Below are 21,255 nucleotides of genomic sequence, written 5' to 3'. Positions count from 1 at the left end.
CGGAAGGTTGAGGAGGGACGGTGCAGGGGTGACGGGCGGGGAGGGGGTGGGTTGGCCACCGCGAAACGTGCAGACTTGGCGGGGTGGACACACTTGGGGCGGCGGGCGGGGAGCAGGGACTCGGCCCTCGCGAACCATGCGGACTTGGCCTTAGGGCCACGTGGCGCCGCGGCTTGAGTTCTGCTCGGCTTCCGTTTAGGGACGCTAGGGGACGCCTGTACTAGCAACCCGGGCCAGCAGGCTGTCGCCTGGCAACAGCCGGCCCCTGGCCAAGCCCCGCCCCAGGACTGACGATTTGCATAGACAACGCCTCCTCCCTCCCCTCCCCCCCCCCCCCCCCCGGGAGGCCTCTGGCCGCCGATCCCGCGCTTTTCCTAGCGCCCGCGCGGCAGGGCGCGCGCGCACGCGCGGTAGTGCGGCCTCCTCCCCCACCCCCCCACCCCCGCCTCACCTCGACCGAGCGAGCGGCTCGCAAGGCACGTCGCCTCCAGGCGCCGCCGCGCCCCACCGACTGCGTCAGAGAGCAGGCGACAAACATGGCGGCGTCCGCGGCCGGCCTGGGCGGCGGCGCGGGCCCCGGGCCCGAGGCTGGGGACTTCCTGGCCCGCTACCGCCAGGTGTCCAACAAGCTGAAGAAGCGGTTCCTGCGGAAGCCGAACGTGGCGGAGGCGGGCGAGCAGTTTGGCCAGTTGGGCCGCGAGCTGCGTGCCCAGGAGTGCCTGCCCTACGCGGCCTGGTGCCAGCTGGCCGTGGCGCGCTGCCAGCAGGCGCTCTTCCACGGGCCCGGGGAGGCGCTGGCGCTGACCGAGGCCGCCCGACTCTTTCTGCGGCAGGAGCGCGACGCGCGCCAGCGGCTCGTCTGCCCGGCCGCCTACGGGGAGCCGCTGCAGGCCGCAGCCAGCGCTCTGGGCGCCGCCGTGCGCCTGCACCTCGAGCTGGGCCAGCCGGCCGCCGCCGCCGCCCTCTGCCTCGAGCTGGCCGCCGCCCTGCGCGACCTGGGCCAGCCGGCCGCCGCCGCCGGCCACTTCCAGCGCGCCGCCCAGCTGCAGCTCCCGCAGCTGCCCCTGGCCGCGCTGCAGGCGCTCGGCGACGCCGCCTCCTGCCAGCTGCTGGCGCGCGACTACAACGGCGCCCTGGCCGTCTTCACGCGCATGCAGCGCCTGGCGCGGGAGCACGGCAGCCACCCGGTGCAGCCGCCGCCGCCGCCGCCGCCGCCCCCGCCGCCGCCGCCGCCCCCGGGGCAGCAGGCGGGCCCCGGCGCCGCCCCGGCCGTGCCCGCCGCGCTGCTCCCTCCCAGCGCCGCCGCCTCCGCGCCCGGCGCTTCCTCTCCCGCCACGCTCGGAGCCTTCGCGGACGTGTTGGTCCGCTGCGAGGTGTCCCGCGTGCTGCTGCTGCTGCTCCTGCAACCGCCGCCCGCCAAGCTGCTGCCGGAGCATGCCCACACCCTGGAGAAGTACTCCTGGGAGGCTTTCGACAGCCACGGGCAGGAGAGCGGGGGCCAGCTTCCCGAGGAGCTGTTCCTGCTGCTCCAGTCCTTGGTCATGGCTACCCACGAAAAGGACACGGAAGCCGTCAAGTCGCTGCAGGTGGAGATGTGGCCGCTCCTGACTGCTGAGCAGAATCACCTCCTTCACCTCGTCCTGCAAGAAGCCATCTCCCCCTCGGGACAGGGCATCTGATGAATCACTTCGACCAAGGGACTTTGGGCTCGTGGCAGAACTTCGTGCATCTGCCCTGGCCTTTGGGCCGAGGGGCGGGGCGGGGGGTGCGGGCGGGCGGCGGGGAAGGGAAGGGGGTCCGAATAAAAGACAGGAATCCTCGCAGTTCTGCCTTGCTCTTACTCCGCTTGCCTCCTGAGGCTTTAGGTTGACTACAAGTTACCTGTGGTCCCAGAACTTACTGCCGGGACGGTGGGAGGGAAACCACATGGTAGGATCCATGGAGGACATGGCTCTCTTCCCCCAGACTGCCCACAGACCAATAAGAACCCCCTGGGGCGCCTGGGTGGCTCAGTTGCTTAGGCGACTGCCTTCGGCTCGGGTCATGATCCCGGGATCGAGCGCCGCATCCGGCTCCCACCTCTGCGGGGAGTCTGCTTCGCCCTCTGACCTTCTCCCCTCTCATGCGCGCACACTCTCTTTCTCGCTCAAGCAAATAAACAAAATCTTTACCAAAAAACCAACCAACCAACAAACAAACAAAAAACCCCAAACCAAAAACAAGTAAGAACCCCCTTTATCCCTTACCTCTTCTTCCACCTGACGCCCCGCCCCCTACATCTTTGTTGCAAAGTGAGGACTGGATTTTGCACAGCGCCCAGTACGTAAGCTATAGGATTTTTTTTTTAATCGTGATTGCATTTCTTAGCACAGATCAGTGTCAATCCAAGTGGCCAACCAAGTTCTTTGTTTCGTCCGCCCCACACCTATTCTTTGGGATGATTTGACCACCTAAGCGGTTGTGGCTACGGCCCCAGGTCCATAAGAAAGCCCTTCCGATGCTCCTAGCGTGCGGTTTAGCTTTCCTTCCATCTGTAACATGGGAACAGCTTCTCCACATAATCAGGAAGCAGAAAGGAGAAAAACAGGTGGCTGTCTTTCAGGTCCATGAGCTAGTCATCCCTTTGACACAGACAGTGTGTGTTAGTCCTCAGGCTGTGCCAGCCCAGGAGTCTACAGAGACCCTCTGCCACGTGGACCTCTCAGCTGCAAGGCCGCTGGGTCCCGTGCAAGGGGCGGGCGCGCGTTCTAACACAGGTGGGCCCGATGTGCCTTGGAATTCACCGTTCTGGTTCTAGGTTCTAGCCCCAGAGGTATGCCTAGCCCACGGGACGACTTTTATTTGTAGTAGGGATCTCTCTGCAACTCTGCCTTAACACAAATGTGTAAAATCAGCATGGTTCTTTCGTATCGCGTGCACGTGCCTATGCCGGACCGCGTCTTTGTTTCCCAAGAGCAGGACAGCAACCCGTTTCAAAGTACTACATTTACAAAGATTCTTGGTCCGCACGTTACACGCAAGCAAAATTTACTTTTTTCCTTGACATCCTGAAACTTAAATACTATGATGTAAAGTTAAGAATACTTAAATACTGGGTGCCTTGGTGGCTCAATCAGTTAAGCGGCTGCCTTTGGCTCAGGTTATGATCTCAGGGACCTGGGATAGAGTCCCACATTGGGCTCTCTGCTCAGTGGAGAGCCTGCTTCCACTCTCCCTCTACCTGCTGCTCTGCCTACTTGTCCTCTCTCTCTCTCTGTCAAATAAATAAAATCTTTAAGAAAAAAGAATACTTAAATTCTATGATATAAATTCAGTGTTCCCTATATTATATAATAAGAGGATAAAAGAGGGAAGAAAACAGATTTTTTTTAAAAGATTATTTATTTATTTGACAGACAGAGATCACAAGTAGGCAGAGGCAGGCAGAGACAGAGGAAGGGTAGCAGGCTCCCTGCTGAGCAGAGAGCCCGATTCGGGGCTCGATCTCAGGACCCTGAGATCATGACCCGAGCCGAAGGCAGAGGCCTTAACCCTCTGAGCCACCCAGGCGCCCCGAAAACAGATACTTTATGCACGCAAACTGACAAACATACCGATAATAAATGAAGGAAACAATGCTCATGTCAATTACAATCCCTGTTTCTGTAACTGATCACATAGCCATAGCTGGTATTCATAATCCTGCACAATTACACTTTAAAAAAAATTTATTTATTTATTTGACAGACAGAGATCACAAGGCAGAGAGACAGGCGGGGGATGGGGGAAAGCAGGCACCCCGTCAAGCAGAGAGCCCGATGTGGGGCTCAATCCCAGGACCCTGGGATCATGACCTGAGCTGAAAGCAGATGCTTTAACCCACTGAGCAACCCAGGCGCCCCCACAATTACACTTTTATGATGTTTCTAAAATAGTCAAATTCATAGAACCAGAGAGTGCAATGGTAGTTCCAGGGCCTGAGGGGAGGACAAAATAGAAAGTCACTAATCAATGGGCATAAAGTTTCAAATAAGCAATACTAATAAGTTCTAGAGACTTGACAAACAACATTGTACCTATAGTCCACAATAATGTATACTAAAAAAAGTATTAAGAGAATAGATCTCATTTTAAGTGTTATTAAAATAGAATAAGATTTTTAAAAGAGATGCTCTTCAAATATAAAAACAGAAAAATCAAAAGTAAAAGGATTTATAAATATATGCCATAAAGAGAGAGGGCATAGGGAAGCTGGAATGGTTCTTCTTCTTTTTTTTTTAAATGATTTTATTTATTTATTTGACAGAGATTTAAGTAGGCAGAAAGGCAGGCAGAGAGAGAGGAGGAAGCAGGCTCCCTGCTGAGCAGAGAGCCCGATGCGGGGCTCCATCCCAAGACCGTGAGATCATGACCTGAGCAGAAGTAGAGGCTTAATCCACTGAACCACCTAGGCACTCCAGGAATGGTTATTTAGATATCAGAAAAATTATAATCATGCTGGATATTTTAACATCACTCTCTTGGAAAACTGAAATGTGCTCAATATCTTTCATCATTAGTTAATTATAAATTATTATTTTTTAAAAGATTTTATTTATTTATTTGACAGAGAGCGTAAGTAGGCAGAACAACAGGCAGAGGGAGAGGGAGAAGCAGGCTCCCCACTGAGCAGGACCCTGGGTACCATGACCTGAGCTGAAGGCAGATGCTCCGCCTACTGAGCCACACAGTGCCCCAGTTAGCTGCAAATTACAACAGTGAAGTATGCCTATATAGCCACTCAATGTAGAATGGTTAAGAGATTATGCTGAGTGAAATAAGTCAAGCAGAGAGAGTCAATTATCATGTGGTTTCACTTATTTGTGAAGCATAACAAATAGCATGGAGGACATGGGGAGTTAGAGAGAAGGGGGTTGGGGTAAATTGGAAGGGGAGGTGAATCATGAGAGACTATGGACTCTGAAAAACAATCTGAGGGGTTTGAAGTGGCGGGGGGGGTGTGGGAGGTCGGGGTACCAGGTGGTGGGTATTATAGAGGGCACGGATTGCATGCAAATACTGTTTTGCATGCAATACTGTTTTTCTGAAAATAAATAAACTGAAAAAATTTTAAAAAATACAGAGTTTAGACACTGGAGTCAGACTACCTGGGTTTGAATCATGGCTATGCCATTTATTAGCACTATACCTTGGGAATGTGATTTATTTCCTGTAATTCAGTATTCTTATCTGTAAAATGGGCTAGATCACTGTGAAGATTAAATAAATTAATATTTGTAAACAACAACAACAACAACAAAAACAAATGACAGTACAGACAAAAGGCTGATATCCAGGATCTGTAAAGAACTCCTCAAGCTCAACACACACAAAACAGATAATCATGTCGAAAAATGGGCAGAAGACATGAACAGACACTTCTCCAATGAAGACATACAAATGGCTAACAGACACATAAAAAAAAGTTCATCATCATTAGCCATCAGGGAGTTTCAAATCAAAACCACATTGACATAACACCTCACACAAGTTAGAATGGCCAAAATTAACAAGACAATAAACAACATTTGTTGGAGAGGATGTAGAGAAAGGGGAACCTTTCTTAAATAAATAGGTAAATTCTTATTTTAGCACTATATTTTTATAATTTTAAAATAATAATACACACATGTATGCATATAATACTTTATATATTTAATTGCTCCTTAACTCTTCTAATCACGATCTAAACTGGAGGACAGGTGTTATGTTGTCATTATAACAGTCTACGAACATACCACACTAAACACTCAGTCTCATCTGCTCTTATTATAACAATGAAGAAATTAAAGTTTCAGTAAAACACCTGCCGCGCCGGCGCTAGGAAAAGCGCGGGATCGGCGGCCAGAGGCCTCCCGGGGGGGGGGGGGGGAGGGGAGGGAGGAAGGAGGCGTTGTCTATGCAAATCGTCAGTCCTGGGGCGGGGCTTGGCCAGGGGCCGGCTGTTGCCAGGCGACAGCCTGCTGGCCCGGGTTGCTAGTACAGGCGTCCCCTAGCGTCCCTAAACGGAAGCCGAGCAGAACTCAAGCCGCGGCGCCACGTGGCCCTAAGGCCAAGTCCGCATGGTTCGCGAGGGCCGAGTCCCTGCTCCCCGCCCGCCGCCCCAAGTGTGTCCACCCCGCCAAGTCTGCACGTTTCGCGGTGGCCAACCCACCCCCTCCCCGCCCGTCACCCCTGCACCGTCCCTCCTCAACCTTCCGGACCAAGCCCCTGCCCTACCAGAGTCCACGCCGACAGGTGTGTCCACCCTTCGGCCCCATCCCCGGGGGGTCGCCCTGGCACGTTGTCCCCTCCACGACGCCGCGGTCCTGGTCTTGAGCTGCGGCCCCAGGAACCCCGTCCTTCCCGGGATGGTCCCGGGCTCTGGCTTGCTCGGCACTCATGTGGGGGTCTCGGGGGCGCCAGCGCCCCCCCCCCCGCACCCCCATCCAGCCTGTCCCACCCGGGGCCACGCCCGGGCACCGTCCCTGAGAGAAACGGCTCTTCCGAACCCCCCCACCCCCCTGCCTGGGGGTCTGTCCTTCGGGGGACATCCCCGAAGCACGTGGCCCACCGAGTGACCGAAGCGCCCGCACGCGCGAAAACACACACAGGCGCGCAGGTTTCTTTCCTTGGCTTTTATTGCTTGGACACACGGGTTTCTTGAGCCCCTTGTGGGGACTTCGAGGCGCTGGGCCCGAGGCCCCAGCCCGCCCCGGGCCGCCGCAGCGGTGAGCAGGCCCGGCTGGGGCGGGCGGGCCGAGCGGCCGGGTGGCGTGGGGCGGCAGCTAGTCGTGGGGCGGCGCCACCTGGGAGATGGTGGTGGACTCGAAGAAGCGGCTGAGCAGCGCGTTGTTGTGGACCGCCATGTCCACGAGCTCCGGGGTGATGCGCGTCCTGCCGCAGTTCCGGGCCTCGTTGCCCGCCAGCTCCAGGACCGTGGCCGTCAGGTACTGGATGACGGCCGCTAGGAAGACCGGCGCGGACGAGCCCAGGCGCCGGGCGTAGCGGCCCTCGCGCAGGAGGCGCTCCACGTGGCTCACGGAGAACGACAGCTCGGCTCGGGCGGTGCGGGAGCGGGCCTGCCTCTGGCCTCCGGACGACCCTCGACGGCTCCTCTTGGCCGGCATGCTGGGCCTCGGCTGCGCTCGGGCTCGGCGACGGGCCTAGGTGGGCGGTGCTCTGCGGGGTTCGGCGGGGCTCTGCGGGCTCGGCGGGGCTCGGCGGCTTCGGCGGGGCTCGGCGGGGCTCAGCGGCTTCGGCGGGGCTCGGCGGGGCTCAGCGGCTTCGGCGGGCTCGGCGGGGCTCAGCGGCTTCGGCGGGCTCGGCGGGGCTCAGCGGCTTCGGCGGGGCTCGGCGGCGATCGGCGGGGCTCAGCGGGGCTCAGCCGGTCCCAACTTCTCCAACCACCCGGTTGGGACTCGTGACTCGGGCCCTTACGCCGCCGTCTCCTAGCGACCACGGACCGACCCCCGTCATTGGTCCGGGGCCACACACTTCGGGACACGTAGATCCGGTGAGGTCACCGCTTTCCCATCGGCCCCTGCCGGGAGCTCGGGCCCGCCGAGAAATGGCGCGAGTGGGAGCCTGCCCCCCCGCCCCTCCCCCCCACGGCCCCCCACGACGCCTCGCGGAGGAGATGGAGGCTCACCTTCCGCCCCACTGGGACGTCCTACCCAAGAGACCCCAGACGGGGGACGACCTCGTGGCCCCAAGCAGACCCTCGACGTGAGGGGCGACCGTCACCCCTATCTCGCGGGAGCCTGCCCCCCCGCCCCTCCCCCCCACGGCCCCCCACGACGCCTCGTGGAGGAGATGGAGGCTCACCTTCCGCCCCACTGGGACGTCCTACCCAAGAGACCCCAGACGGGGGAGGACCTCGTGGCCCCAAGCAGACCCTCGACGTGAGGGGCGACCGTCACCCCTATCTCGCGGGAGCCTGCCCCCCCCGCCCCTCCCCCCCACGGCCCCCCACGACGCCTCGTGGAGGAGATGGAGGCTCACCTTCCGCCCCACTGGGACGTCCTACCCAAGAGACCCCAGACGGGGGAGGACCTCGTGGCCCCAAGCAGACCCTCGACGTGTGGGGCGACCGTCACTCCTATCTCCCTCCACAGCGTGGGCCCCGCCCCCAAAAGGAAGCCCCGCAGCTGGCGGGCAGACGCTCCCCACGGCACCCCCCTTCCTCCCCCACTTGGTGTCTTCTGATGGCTGTGGACAGGGGGCCACAGCACGGAGAGACCACGAGTCGTGGACTCCGGTCCTCAGGGGACAGGCCTGGCGGTGATGTCCACCTCCGGGCCCATGGGAACTGCGCCGCAGTGGACGGTCGCCTACAAGGTTCTGTCTGAGCTCCTGTTTCCCGTGCCGTGCCCTGTGGAGCTAGGAGCGGGCTCGCGGGGTCCTAGGGTCATTCCCTGGCTACCTTCCCCGCCGCAGCCGGACCACTCCCCCATCCCAGGAGCAGTGGGCCAGGCTCCCAGTTCTTCCACATCCTCGCCCAGACTGGTCATTTCCCGCTTGGTTGGTCTTTCTGGGGCCTAGAAGAGCCGTCCTACTGGGGGGCGAAGTGGCATCTCACGGCAACCTCGCCCCCCGCCCCCGCCCTTTTAGAGAGGGAGCGGAGGAGGGGCAGAGGGCGACAGAGAGGGGGAGAAGCTGAAGCAGGCTCCATGCCCGGCGCAGAGCCCACCGTGGAGCCTGACGCGGGCCTGGGTCTCGCAACCCAGAGAACAGGCCTGGCCTGAGCCGAGGTCCAGAGTCCAGACGCTCCTCCCGCCGAGCCACCCAGGCGCCCCTCCCAGGGCTTTGGACGTGCACGTCCCTAACGGCCACCGATGGGCAGCGGCTGTCCATGGGCCTCCTGGTCGCTTGCTCGCGCGCTTCGGAGGAACGTCTGTCGGCTCCCGTGCTCGGCCCGGCTCTGTCGGCCTCTTTGTGGCTGAGTTCAAAGTGTTCTTTGGGCGTCCGAAGAAGACGCCCTTGTCGCCTAGGTGCCTGGCAAAGGCTTCTCCCGTCCTGGGGCAGGGGTTTCCGGCCTTTCCCGGCCTACACTGTCCCTCCTCCTCCTCCTCCCCCCCCTCCTCCTCCTCCTCCTCCTCCTCCTCCTCCTCCTCCCCCTCCTCCTCCTCCTCCTCCTCCCCCTCTTCTTCCTCCTCCCTGCCCCCTCCTCCTCCTGCTTCTTGTGTGCCTATGCCTTTCCTACCCCATTTAAGAAACTCTTGTGTAATAGTTTCTAGAAACAGACAGTTTCTAGACAGAGCCCTTTGGTGCACAAATAGATTTGCTTTGGTTGGGGTACAACTTATCCTTAGTTTTTCTCCTCCCGCTCCTCCCCCTCCTCCCACCCCTCCTCCTCCTCCTCCTCTTCCCTCCTCCTTCCTCTTCTGTTCCTCCTCCTCCTTTTTTTGTGGCTGTGCTTTGGCTGCCACCGTATTTAAGGAACCTCGCCTAACCAAAGCCACCGGGTTTTACAGCTGTGTTTTATACCAAGGGTTTCATAGTTTCCTGTTTACATTCAGGCTTGTGAGCCATCTGGGGGGTTCAATTTCGGTTTTATCCTGGACTCCACATTCTTTCTCGTGTCTGCGGATATTCAGTTTTCCCAGCACCAAACCTGGAAGACATTGCTCATTCCTACATTGAGTGGCCTGGGCACCCTTGTTCGGTACCAACTATTCATAAACCCGTGGGTTTGTTTCTCACTCTAAGTTCCTAATCGTTGACCTATATGTCTACCCTTGTGTCAGTACCACACTTTTTGGGATCGCTCGCTGGAGCTCAGAAATACGTTTTGAAATTGGAAAGTGCGAGTCCTCCAACTTTGTTCTTCTTCCGGATAGATGGTTTTGGCTATCTGTGTCCCTCGCAGGGACACATGCATTTACGATTGGCTCTAACATTTCTGCAAAACAACTCTTTGAGATTTTGATATGGGTTGTATTCAATCTCTGTATTGCCTTGGGGATTACGGACATCTTACCAATATTACCTGTTCAGTTTACTGAGGCAGGATTTCTTACCGTTTATTTGCATCCTCTTTAATTTCTTTCAACAATACTTTCCTTTCAGCAAATACAACTCTTGCACGTCTTTTGTTAAATTTATTCCTCATTGTTTTATTCTTTTTGATGATACTGTAAAATGAATTATTTTCTTTTTTTGCTAAATTTTTATTTAAATTCCAGTTAGTCAATATACAGTCAAACATTAGTTTCAGGTATAGAATTTACTCATACAACAGCTACATACACCCCCCAGTGCTCATCACAAGTGTCCTCCTTAATGCCCATCACCTATTTAACCCATTTCCCATCAACCTCCCCTCTGGTAACCATCAGTTTGTTCTCTATAGTTAATGTCTGTTTCTTGGTTTTCCTCTCTTTTTTTCCCACTCTATGTTCATTTATTTTACATCTTAAATTCCACATTTGAGTAAAGTCATATGGTATATGTCTTTCTCTGACTTATTTCGCTTAGTATAATACTCTCTAGCACCATCCAATGTCATTGCAAATGGAAAGATTTTATTATTTTTGATGTATCAGTACTATTCCATTGTATTTATACACACCATATCTTCTAAATCATTCATCAATCCATGGACATTTGGGTACTTTCCATAATTTGGCTATTGTAAATAATGTTGTTGTAAATGTTAGGGTGCATGTATTCCTTCAATTAGTCTTTTTGTATTCTTTAGATAAATATCTAGTAGTGCAACTGCTGGAACACTCCATACTGTTTTCCACAGTGGCAGCACCAGTTTGAATTCCCATCAACAAAATAATAGGTTTCCCCTTTCTCCACATCCTCACCAACATCTGATGTTTCCTATGTTGTTCATTTTAGCCATTCTGACAGGTGTGAGGAAATACCTCATTGTAGTTTTGATTTGTATTTCCGATGATGAGTGTGATGTTGAGCGTCTTTTCATGTGTTTGTTAGCCACCTGTATGTTTTCTTTGGAGAAATGTCTATTCATGTCTCCTGTTCATTTCTTAACTGGATTATTTGGGGGTTTTTTTGGGTGTTGAGCTGTATAAGATCTTTATGTATTTTGGATATTAACCCTTTATAGGATATGTCATTTGCAAATATCTCTTTCCATTCTGTAGGCTGCCTCTTAGTTTTGTTGTTTCTTTCACTGTGAAGAAGCTTTTTCTTTTACTTAGTCCCAATAATTTATTTTTGCTTTTATTTTGCTTGCCTCAACAGACATCTGGGAAAAAGTTGCTATGGCAGATATCAGAGAGTTTACTGCCTATACTTTTTTCTAGGATTTTTATCATTTCAGGTCTCACATTTAGGTCTTTCATCCATTTTGAATTTATTTTTGTGTATGGTTTAAGAAAGTGGTCCAGTTTTATTCTTTTGCACATGGCTGTCCAGTTTTCCCAACACTATTTATTGAAGAGAATGTCTTTTTCCCATTGGACATTATTTCCTGCTTTGTCATAGATTAATTGACCATAAAGTTGTGGATTTATTTCTGGATTTTCTATTCTGTTCCATTGATTTATGTGTCTATTTTTGTGCCAGTACTACAGCTTTGTAATTTAACTTGAAGTCTGGAATTGTGATGCCTCCAGCTTTCCTTTCCTTTTAAAAGGTAGTATTGGCCATTCAAGCTCTTGTGGCTCCAAACAGATTTTAGTATTGTTTGTTCTAGCTCTGTGAACAATGCTGTTGGTATTTTGATAGGGATTGCATTAAATGTGTAGATTGCTTTGGGTAATACGGTTTTTATTTTAATAATATCTGCTCTTCCAATCCATGAACATGGAATGTTTTTCCATTTCTTTGTGTCATTTTCCACTTTTTAATACGTGTTTTATAGTTTCCAGAGTACAGATCTATTACCTCTTTGGTAATAGGCATCTTATGGTTTTTGGTACAATTATAAATGGGTTTGATTCCTTGATTTCTCTTTCTGTTGCCTTGTTATTAGTGTATAGAAATGCAACAGATTTCTGAATGATGACTTTGTATTCTGTGACTTTACTGAATTAATGTATCAGTTCCAGCAATTTCTGGGTTGAGTATTTCAGGTTTTCTATATAAAGTATCATGTCATCTAAAAAGAGTGAAAGTTTGGCTTTTTCCTTGCCAGTTTGGATGCTTTTTATTTATTTTTTTTCTTTGATTGCAGTGGCTAGGTGTTTTACTACTGTGTTAAATAATAATGGTGAGAGTGGACATCTGTCTTGTTCCTGACCATAGAGGAGATGCTCTTAGTTTTTCCTCATTGATTATGATATTTGCTGTGGTTGTTTCACATATGGCTTCTATTATGAGTAGGTATGTTCTTTTTAAACCTACTTAGTTGAGGATTTTTATCATGAATGGATGTTGCACTTTGTCAAATGCTTTTTCTGCATCTGTTGAAATGATCATATGGTTCTTATCCTTTCTTTTATTCATGTAGTATATCACATTGATTGGTGAATATTGAACTACTCTTGTAGCCCAGGAATAAACCCACTTGATTGTGGTGAATGATTCTTTTAATGCATTTAATGGATTCCATTTTTTTTTAGTATTTTTATTGAGAATTTTTGCATCATGTTCATCTGGGATATTGAGCCATAGTTCTCTTTTTTTGTGTAGTCTTATCTGGTATCAGGGTAATGTTGGACTCATAGAATGAATTTGGAAGTTTCCTTTACATTTTAATTTTTTGGAATAGTTGGAGAAGAATAGGTATTAACATTTCTTTAAGTGTTTAGTAGAATTTCCCTGTGTAATCATCTGACCCTGGACTTTTCTTGGGAGATTTCTTATTATTGATTCAATTTCTTTGCTTGTTATGAGTCTGTTCAAGTTTTTCTATTTCTTCCTGTTTCAGTTTTGCTAGTTAATATGTTTCTAGAAATTTATCCATTTCTTCCAAGTTGTTCTATTTATAGGCATATAATTTTTCATAATACTCTCATAATTATTTGTATTTCTGTGGTGTTGGTTACTCTTTCTTGTCTCTCATTTGTGATTTCACTTATTTGGATCCTTTCTATTTTCTTTTTGATAATTCTGGCTAAGGGATTATCAATTTTTATTAATTCTTTCAAAGAGCCAGCTCCTGGCTTCATTGATTTATTCTATTGCTTTTTTAGTTTCTATATCATTTATTTTTGCTCTAATCTTTATTATTTCCCTTCTGCTGGCTTTAGGCTTGGATTGTTGTACTTTTTCTAGCTCCTTTAGGTATATGGTTAGGTTTTTTATCTCAAAATTTTCTTGCTTTTTAAGGCAGTCCTGTATTGCCATATACTTCCCTCCAAGGACAACTTTTGCTACATCCCAAGGTTTTGGCTGTTGTGTTTTCATTATCATTTGTTTCAATGTATTTTTAAATTTCTTCTTTCATTTTTCTGGTTAACCTATTCATTTCTTAGTAGCATGTTGTTTAACCTGCATGTATTTGTGGTTTTTCCAAATTTTTTCTTGTGGGTGACTTCAAGTTTCATAGTTCTGTGGTCAGAATATATGCTTGGTATGATCTCAGTCTTTTTGTATTCATTGAGGCCTGATTTGTGACACAGCATGTGACCTATTCTGAAGAATGTCCCATGTGCCCTTGAAAAGAATGCATATTATGCTGCTTTAGGATGGAATGTTCCTAATATATCTGTTAAATTCATCTGGTTTAGTGTGTCATTCAAAGTCAGTTTTTCCTTGTTGATTTTCTGCTTAGGTGATCTGTCTATTGTTGTAAGTGGGATTTTAAAGTCCCCTACTATTTTTGTATTATTATCGATGAGTTCCTTTAGGTTAGTTATTGTTTTATATATTTGGGTGCTCCCAAATTGGGTGTATAAATATTTACAATTGTTACATCTTTTTTTGGATTGTCCCCTTTATTATGATATAGTGCCCTTCTTTATCTCTCGTTATAGTATTTGGTTTAAAGTGCAGTCTGTGTGATATAAATATTGATACTCTGGCTTTCTACATGCATTTGCATGATAAATGTTTCTCCAGCCCCTCACTTTCGATCTGCAGATGTCTCTCAGTCTAAAATGAGTCTCTTTTTGGCAGCATATAGATGGATCTTGCTTTTTAAAATCCATCCTGACACCCTATGTCTTTTGATTTAAACTTTAGTCCATTTACACTCAGAGTAATTTTGATAGATATGTATTGAGTGCAATTTATTCCTTGTTTTGTTATTGTTTCTGGAGATTTTTCTCCGATCCTTTCTTGTCATTGTCACTTTTGGTCTCTCCTTTCCACTCAAAGAGTCCCATATGTATTTCTGGCAGGGCTGCTTTAGTGGTCTCTAACGCCTTACTTTTTGTTTGTCTGGGAAACTCTTAACTTCTCCTTCTATTCTGAATGATAGCTTTCCTGGGTTGAACTTCCTGGCTGCAGATTTCTCCCATTCAGCATGTTGAATATACATGCCACTTTCTCTTGGCCTGCCAAGTTTCTGTTGATAAATCTCCAGCTAGTCTTGTGTATTTTCCCTCATAAATGAAGTACTTCTTTTGTCTTGCTTTTAAATATTTTTATTACTAGATTTTCCACATTTAACTAAAATATGGCTTGGTATTGGCCTGCTTTTGTTGATTTTGATCAGATTTCTCTGTGCTTCCTGGATCTGGATGTCTGTTTCCTTCCCCAGATCAGGGAAATTTTCAGCTACTATTTCCTCAAATAAATGTTCTGTCCCCTTTTCTTTCCTTCTGTGGATCTCCTATAACATGCTATTATGTTTGATGGAGTTACTGAATTCCCTAATTCTACTCATGTTCCATAATTCTTTTTTTTCAGCTTCATTATTTTCCATTACTTTATCTTCCATATCACTTATTCATTCTTTTGCTTCTTCCATCCTTGTGTTCACTGCATCAAGTGTATTTTAAATCCTAGTTATTGAATTTTTCATTTCTTATTTTTTAAATCTCTTATCTCTGTTTTAAGGGTCTCCCTGAAGTCTTCCATTCTTTTATTAATCCCAGAAAATATTCTTATGATTGTTGCTTTAAATTCTCCTTCAAGCATGTTACTTATCTTTGTTTCACTTAGATCTCTGGTGTGACCTAGTTTTTTCACTTGGGATGAATTCCTCTGTCATGGGATTTTTTTTTTCTAAATTTCTGTCTTCTTCTCTGTGCTAGATAAGCCTGTTATGTTTCTTGATCCTGAGAGTAATGGCTTCATGAAGAATAGGTCTCATAGTGTCCAGGGCCTGCTACCTCAGGGAATGTCTCTGGTGCATGTTGCATAAACTCTGCTGTGTTTTGAATGCTCCATCCTTCAGGCCAGTTGTCTGACAAGTTTCTCCTTGCCTGCAGTGGGCAGTGTTCAGGCCTTGGCCCAAATGTGGTGAGTTTTAACTAGGTGTGATCTGGTCTGCTTGTTAAATAAGACCTGATACTACTTCCACTAGAACTGAAGCCTTGCAGAACTCTCTGGTCAGGAGACACGGTGTGGGCAGGAGTTTCTGTTGGTCTTTTGGGGAAGGATCCACCATGGTGGGACTCGGCACACTTGACCAAGAAGGGCAGTAGCAGCAGAGGACGAGGGTGTGGGACCTGCTGTAAACAGGTTAGGCGGACAGTGGTGGCAGTGTGCTATTTACCGAAGGTGGTTCTGTGTTTACGCTGAGGGATGGGGGAGGCAATGGCACCAGCCCCCTCCTTATTCCCCAGAGACGGATCTCTGTGTCCACGGCTCTCAGGGATGTGCTCCCCGAGAGTGCATAATCCAAGCCCCCAAACCCACCGTGTGAACCAGGTGTTCTTCAGATTGCTGTTTCCACACTGTCTCTGGGTTGTGTGCTTGCCTTCTGTCCAGAAACATCACTGTGCCTTTTGCACTCTAGCCCAGCCTAGCCTGCTGACTTTTAAATCTCCAGGCTTTAGGGACAAGGTGCAAGTAGGGGCCTGCACTGATCTTCTAAGGGAAGGTTTCACCATGCTGGGACTGAGGCAGGTTTGACCAAGAAGGGTAGTTGTGCCAGAATGCAGGGGTGTGGGACCTGGAGCAAGCAGACTAGGCAACCAGTGCTGGGGCCAAGCTGCCTTCTGCAGGTGGCTCTGCATTTACGCTGAAGGGTGGGGGAAAGAAAGAAATGGTACCAGTGGGCTCCTTTGTCCCAAGAATGTTGTCTCAGTGAATGCTACCTCTTGGGGACCAGGCACACTCTCCAAGAACAAATAATCCAACCTCCCAGTGTGCCCCAGGTGTTCCTCAGATTGCTGTTTCCATGCCATCTGCCCCTGGGTGGTTTGCCTGCCTTCTCTCCGGGAGTAGGACAGTGCCCTCAAGGCTCTGTCTTAGCCAAGCCCACCAATCTTTAAAACTCCAGTCTTTAAGCCCTTCTGGTTGCAAGAACTCACAAAAAATCAGTCCTACTTTTCCTAGGCAATAGCTTTGGGGTAAGTGTTCTTCTTGTGTGTTCCCCTGTGTGCTCCCTTCTCTCTTGACTTTCTCCACAACCACAGCTCCCTTTCCATTGCAGCTCCTGTGATCTATTTCTCCTGCAAACCACACCTCCACACTTTCTACCTTCTTTGATGTGGTATCTTCTCTCCCTTTAATTGTGGAACTTATCCTTGCAGTCTTCATGTTAATTTCTGGGGCATTTAGAATGACTTGATAGTTATCTAGTTGTGTTTGAGGGATGGGAGAAACCTGGGGTACTCTTACTGTGCTGCCATCTGAACTGTCCCCTGCATTTCTAATAATAAATATCCTCAGCTAGATGGATCTCTTCCTCCTTCTGTCTACCTCACAATAGCATTCTATGAGCCTCACCATAGAGTATTTCAGCTGGGTTCTTTTTGGCAATGCTTTAGTGTCATTACCCTTAGATATTTTTCTCTTGAGTTTGTCAAGTGGCTCACAGAAAAATATTCCAGCTGCGAGAATTTCAGAGTCTGGGGTGGAGAAGAATGGGGATTTAAAGCTTTTAGGATGCATATCTCTAGTTAACTAACTTTTCTGTTTTTAACATGAGATTCCAGCCCTAAGCTCCCAGTCCAGAGTCCTCTGCATTTCAGGGAATAACACTCCAGACTTCTGTCAGGAAAGGGAAGGTTCATAGTCTCAGTTTAGTCAGGTATCAAATGCAGGAGAGGGTTTGGAAATTCTTTTTTTTTTTTTTTAAGTATTCAAGCGTGGCTTCCCTCTCTTTTTAATTTTTTTTGAAAGATTTTATCTATTTATTTGACAGAGGTCACAAGTAGGCAGAAAGGGAGGCAGAGAGAGAGGAGCAAGCAGGCTCCCCGCTGAGCAGAGAGCCCGATGCGGGGCTTGATCCCAGGACCCTGAGATCATGACTTAAGCCGAAGGCAGAGGCTTAACCCACCGAGCCACTCAGGCGCCCCGGAAATTCTTTTTTTAATTTAATTTTATCTTTTCAGTGTTCCAAGATTCATTGTTTATGTACCACACTCAGTGCTCCATACAATATGTGTTCTCCTTAATACCCACAAGGTTTGTACATTCTTAAACAGTTTTTAAACAAACCTCATTATTTTGGTGCCCACTACCCTCCTCCACTTCCAGAGATATCTATTTCCATCTTTGAAGATTCTTGTGGGTGGGGTGGAAAATGGGGTAATGAATGAGGTGGGTTTTAGGCTTCTCCCACTAAGGGTTTAAGATTCACCACTAAGTCAATTACTATTCATTCATCCATCTGCTTTTCAGCATTCAAAATTTAGTTGTTGCCTTCTTTCCTGCCCTTCCAATCTTTAAAGTATCATTTTATAGTAGTTTCACTGGGGTTTTGGGAGATGGTGAAGTTACATGTGTAAGTATGTGTTCTATCTTAACTAGACATCATGGCAGGCATAGGTGCCTGCCTACCTGCCTCATTTATCTTAACACCTTTGTTATCAAGCCACTCTGTGTAAAACACTCCAGACACTTCTCGTCTCATCAAGCTCTCTGATCCATCCTCTGCCCTTTCTCTCTGATCCGTTCTGCCCTTTCAGCTGTCACCTCCTGTAGCACCTACTCAAACCAGCTTCCTTTCTATAAACCCTAAGGCTGTGCTTGAATGCTTTGCCAATATGTGTACATTTCATGACCTGTCTACTCTCCCTGACTCCTAGCATTTCCACACACTTTTCCGTCTGACTCTCATTGCTTTTCTCCTTCCATCTAAGTAGAATGCTGATTTCTGTCAAACACACAGACTAGGCTTCTTCCCTCCTATTTGCTCAAATGATGTTGGTGACAAAAATAAACCACTACTGAGTATTTATGTGCTGCTCACTGTGGTACACATTTTATGCACACAACCTCATTTCATTCTTCATCACAGCTTTAGCAGGTAGATGACATTTATAAGAAGAAACATAGGCTCAAGGAAGGAAAGTGACTTCCCCAAATTTACCAGGCTAGTCAGAGAAAAAGATGGAGTTCAAGCCCAGTTTGATCCAATTCCATGTTCTTTACATGACAGTACACTGACCCAGTCAAGGCATCAGAGAGGGATCTAGAAAGCAGAAGGTGAGAGGACACTGAGTACCTAAACTGGAGGGGTTAGGGGTGGCCGTCCTCAATGGGACAAAGGATAGGCCATAGAGAAAGGTGGGGCCAGCAGAGAAAAACCTTCACTGACTTCATAGGTTCACATAGGATTGACCCTGTGATTTACTTAGGCACAGGATAAATTACCATGCTTATCTACCCATAAAAAAGTAGGTTAGAACACCACTATGAAACTATATGAGACACACAAACAGGGCTTAAGATGATTTTTACAATTATAAAAATGCCCGATGATTTTTTCCAGAAAGGAAGCTTGGATTCCATTAATCAAGCTAAGACTTAACAATCTGAGTGGTCCAAAAGTGTTCTGAGTAAGATGAAGGACAAAAGCCAGGCCCACTGCTTAAAGCCAAGGAGTAGGATAAACTACCCACAAAACAACCAACCCCTGAATGTAGGTCTGACAATAAAGTACAACCATATCCACCAGGGTCTTTGGCTCTGCTGAACTGTAGGCCTAAGAAGGCAAGGACACAGACATGGCCTGACTTCACAAGTAAGCCACCAGCTGGCTGTGTGAGTGGATCTCCAATATACCCAAGAGCTTCCTGGGGCAGTGATATGAATATATCCTATAAAATGGTTTTGATCCTAACAGTTGACATATTTTGCAAGAGTGTGGAAGGAAAAATGCGAATGGATTGATTTCTTTCTATCAACAAGTTTCTACCTTTGGAAGAAGTAAAATTAGAAAATGTGAAGAACACTTTTTTTTTTTTAAGTCAGGGGAGTTGGTGGGTATTTATAAACTATTTGCAAAACATCTAGATATTATCATGGTTCTCCTAAGGTTTTATTGGAAGGAACTTAATAGTGCAGATGATGATTAATGAATAGTCAGCTAGAATGTAAGTATTGTTGGAATATGGACAGAGGGAAGAAATTAATATTTATTTTGGAATATGGCATATTAATTAAAAGCACTGTCTCTGTGGTCAGATTTTCGAAAAATTCTAATCCAAACTCTGACACTTATCTAGCTATATGACCTTGGTTAAACCACTTAATTTCTCATTGCCTCTATTTCTTCATTTATAAAATAGAGGTAGGTTTTCTGTAGGGATTAAAAGCAGTTATAACAGTGTCTGGCACATGGAAAGCCCCATTAAAGAGTTAGCTATTATTATTGGTTATCACTATGTGCTGCAAATATCTTATTTGATAATCAAAAATTTGCTAGAAAAACTTGTGGGGTAGGTATTTTCCTTACCCTACTCATGAGAAAATTTAAGCTATGAGGTCAAACAAAATTACAGAGTGACAGAGGCTTTAGATGTTGCCCTGTCCAAGGCCTCCATTTTAAAATGAAGAGAAAACTGAAGAACAAACTGTAGCTCAAAATAGGGCCTAGAGCTCAGCAACAAGGCTCTTCCCTTCAGTGGTTCTCAAACTTTGGAAGGCAACATAATTCCCAGGGCATGCTAAAAACACAAACTGCTGGCTTCCAATACCTCAGTTTCTGATTAAGTATGTCTGGCTTGGGGCCTGAGAATTTTCATTTCTAACAAGTGCTCAAATGCTGCTGCTGCTGCTGCTGGACTACTTTGGGAACCACCACAACACATCACAGTTCTTTTTTCCTTTTCATCATAGACTACACAGGTTGTGAGGCTGTGATTCACAAGCATTTGGACAAAAATGGGAATCACTGATGAACACTAAAGAAAAAGACATTGCTAGCAGCAAGAAAATAGGGGGACCAGTAGTCCTGGTTTATGTGGGACTTTCCCAGTTTTAACACTAAGTTCTGTAGCCCAGAAAACCCCTCAGTCGTGAACACACTTGAATGGTTTGTCATTCTAGATGAAGGTAGACAAAATTCAGTGCTGGTTAACTGCTAAACACAAAAGGACATCCTTATAGAGAACATGGTAATATCTGGTAAATTTGTTTGAAAAGGATTCATTATTTTTTTAAAGATTTTATTTATTTATTTGACAGAGAGAAATCACAAGTAGATGGAGAGGCAGGCAGAGAGAGAGAGAGGGAAGCAGGCTCCCTGCTGAGCAGAGAGCCCGATGTGGGACTCGATCCCAGCATCCTGAGATCATGACCTGAGCCGAAGGCAGCGGCTCAACCCACTGAGCCACCCAGGCGCCCCAGGATTCATTATTTTATTCTTATTCCAACAAACGTGTAATGACATGACTATGGTAGGTGCTGTGCTCCTGACCCTACTGGTCCCACCGCACCTTAGCAAAAGGTAAAAGTAACCCTACAACACTGAGTTTGGTAGACATCGACCCATGCTTACATATTCAGGGACACCAAGAAGAGATGTAAAAAAAAAATTTACAAAGAAAGTTTTCAATGCCCACGATCAGCACTCAAATTACTCCCTTCCATCTTTATTCCTATGAAGGGGGTACATTATACATACATTATAGAAAAGTATGGATTGAAAATTTAGGAAGCCGAGGGTGAAATAATTAATGAATCAAGGTCCCAGGGGAAACAAAATGTAATGGTGAGGAAGAAGATTGATCTGTATCCTTATCCCTCCAGGAAACTGAATATGTCCTTTCCTTGAAATAAATCAATGCTGACCACAGTTAAAATATAATTTTCAAGGCTAAGTTAGGAAAATTTCAAGAAGGGCAAATATCCAGAGGAAGACTAATAGTGACATATTTTAGGAGTCCATAACAATAGGGAGAATAGATTGCATGTTAAAATATTACTTCTGTTCTGACTGCTAATGGGTATATTCTTTAAGACCTAGGCTTAATTATCAGTCCTTTGACCAAGGAC

At 47.8% G+C, this 21,255-nt stretch overlaps 2 protein-coding genes and 1 pseudogene across 3 annotated transcripts in view; 1 reads left to right on the top strand and 2 right to left on the bottom strand.

The window, feature by feature from the left end:
- The window catches only part of CLIC2 (chloride intracellular channel 2), a gene marked incomplete at its 5' end in the record, with an annotated part of 36,789 nt that extends 36,251 nt beyond the window's left edge, over window positions 1–538 (bottom strand). The window contains one exon of the mRNA XM_082716664.1: window positions 452–538. Coding sequence (XP_082572790.1) covers window positions 452–538 — 87 coding nt within the window. The remainder of the gene's footprint in view (window positions 1–451) is intronic.
- LOC309856013 (40-kDa huntingtin-associated protein pseudogene) lies at window positions 537–1,812 on the top strand (annotated as a pseudogene). The gene has a single exon. The product of its transcript is annotated as a 40-kDa huntingtin-associated protein pseudogene (transcript).
- A 4,634-nt stretch (window positions 1,813–6,446) lies between these two features.
- LOC309856028 (histone H2A-Bbd type 2/3-like) lies at window positions 6,447–7,292 on the bottom strand. The gene has a single exon (XM_082716684.1). It carries the CDS (start codon window positions 7,125–7,127, stop codon window positions 6,786–6,788), a length of 342 nt encoding a protein of 113 aa, XP_082572810.1. The 5' UTR covers window positions 7,128–7,292; the 3' UTR covers window positions 6,447–6,785.
- Between the last annotated feature and the right edge of the window lie 13,963 nt (window positions 7,293–21,255).

This window comes from Mustela nivalis (assembly GCF_964662115.1).
Source record: "Mustela nivalis genome assembly, chromosome: X".
Taxonomy (NCBI): domain Eukaryota; kingdom Metazoa; phylum Chordata; class Mammalia; order Carnivora; family Mustelidae; genus Mustela; species Mustela nivalis.
This window is presented reverse-complemented; position numbering and strand designations above follow the sequence as displayed.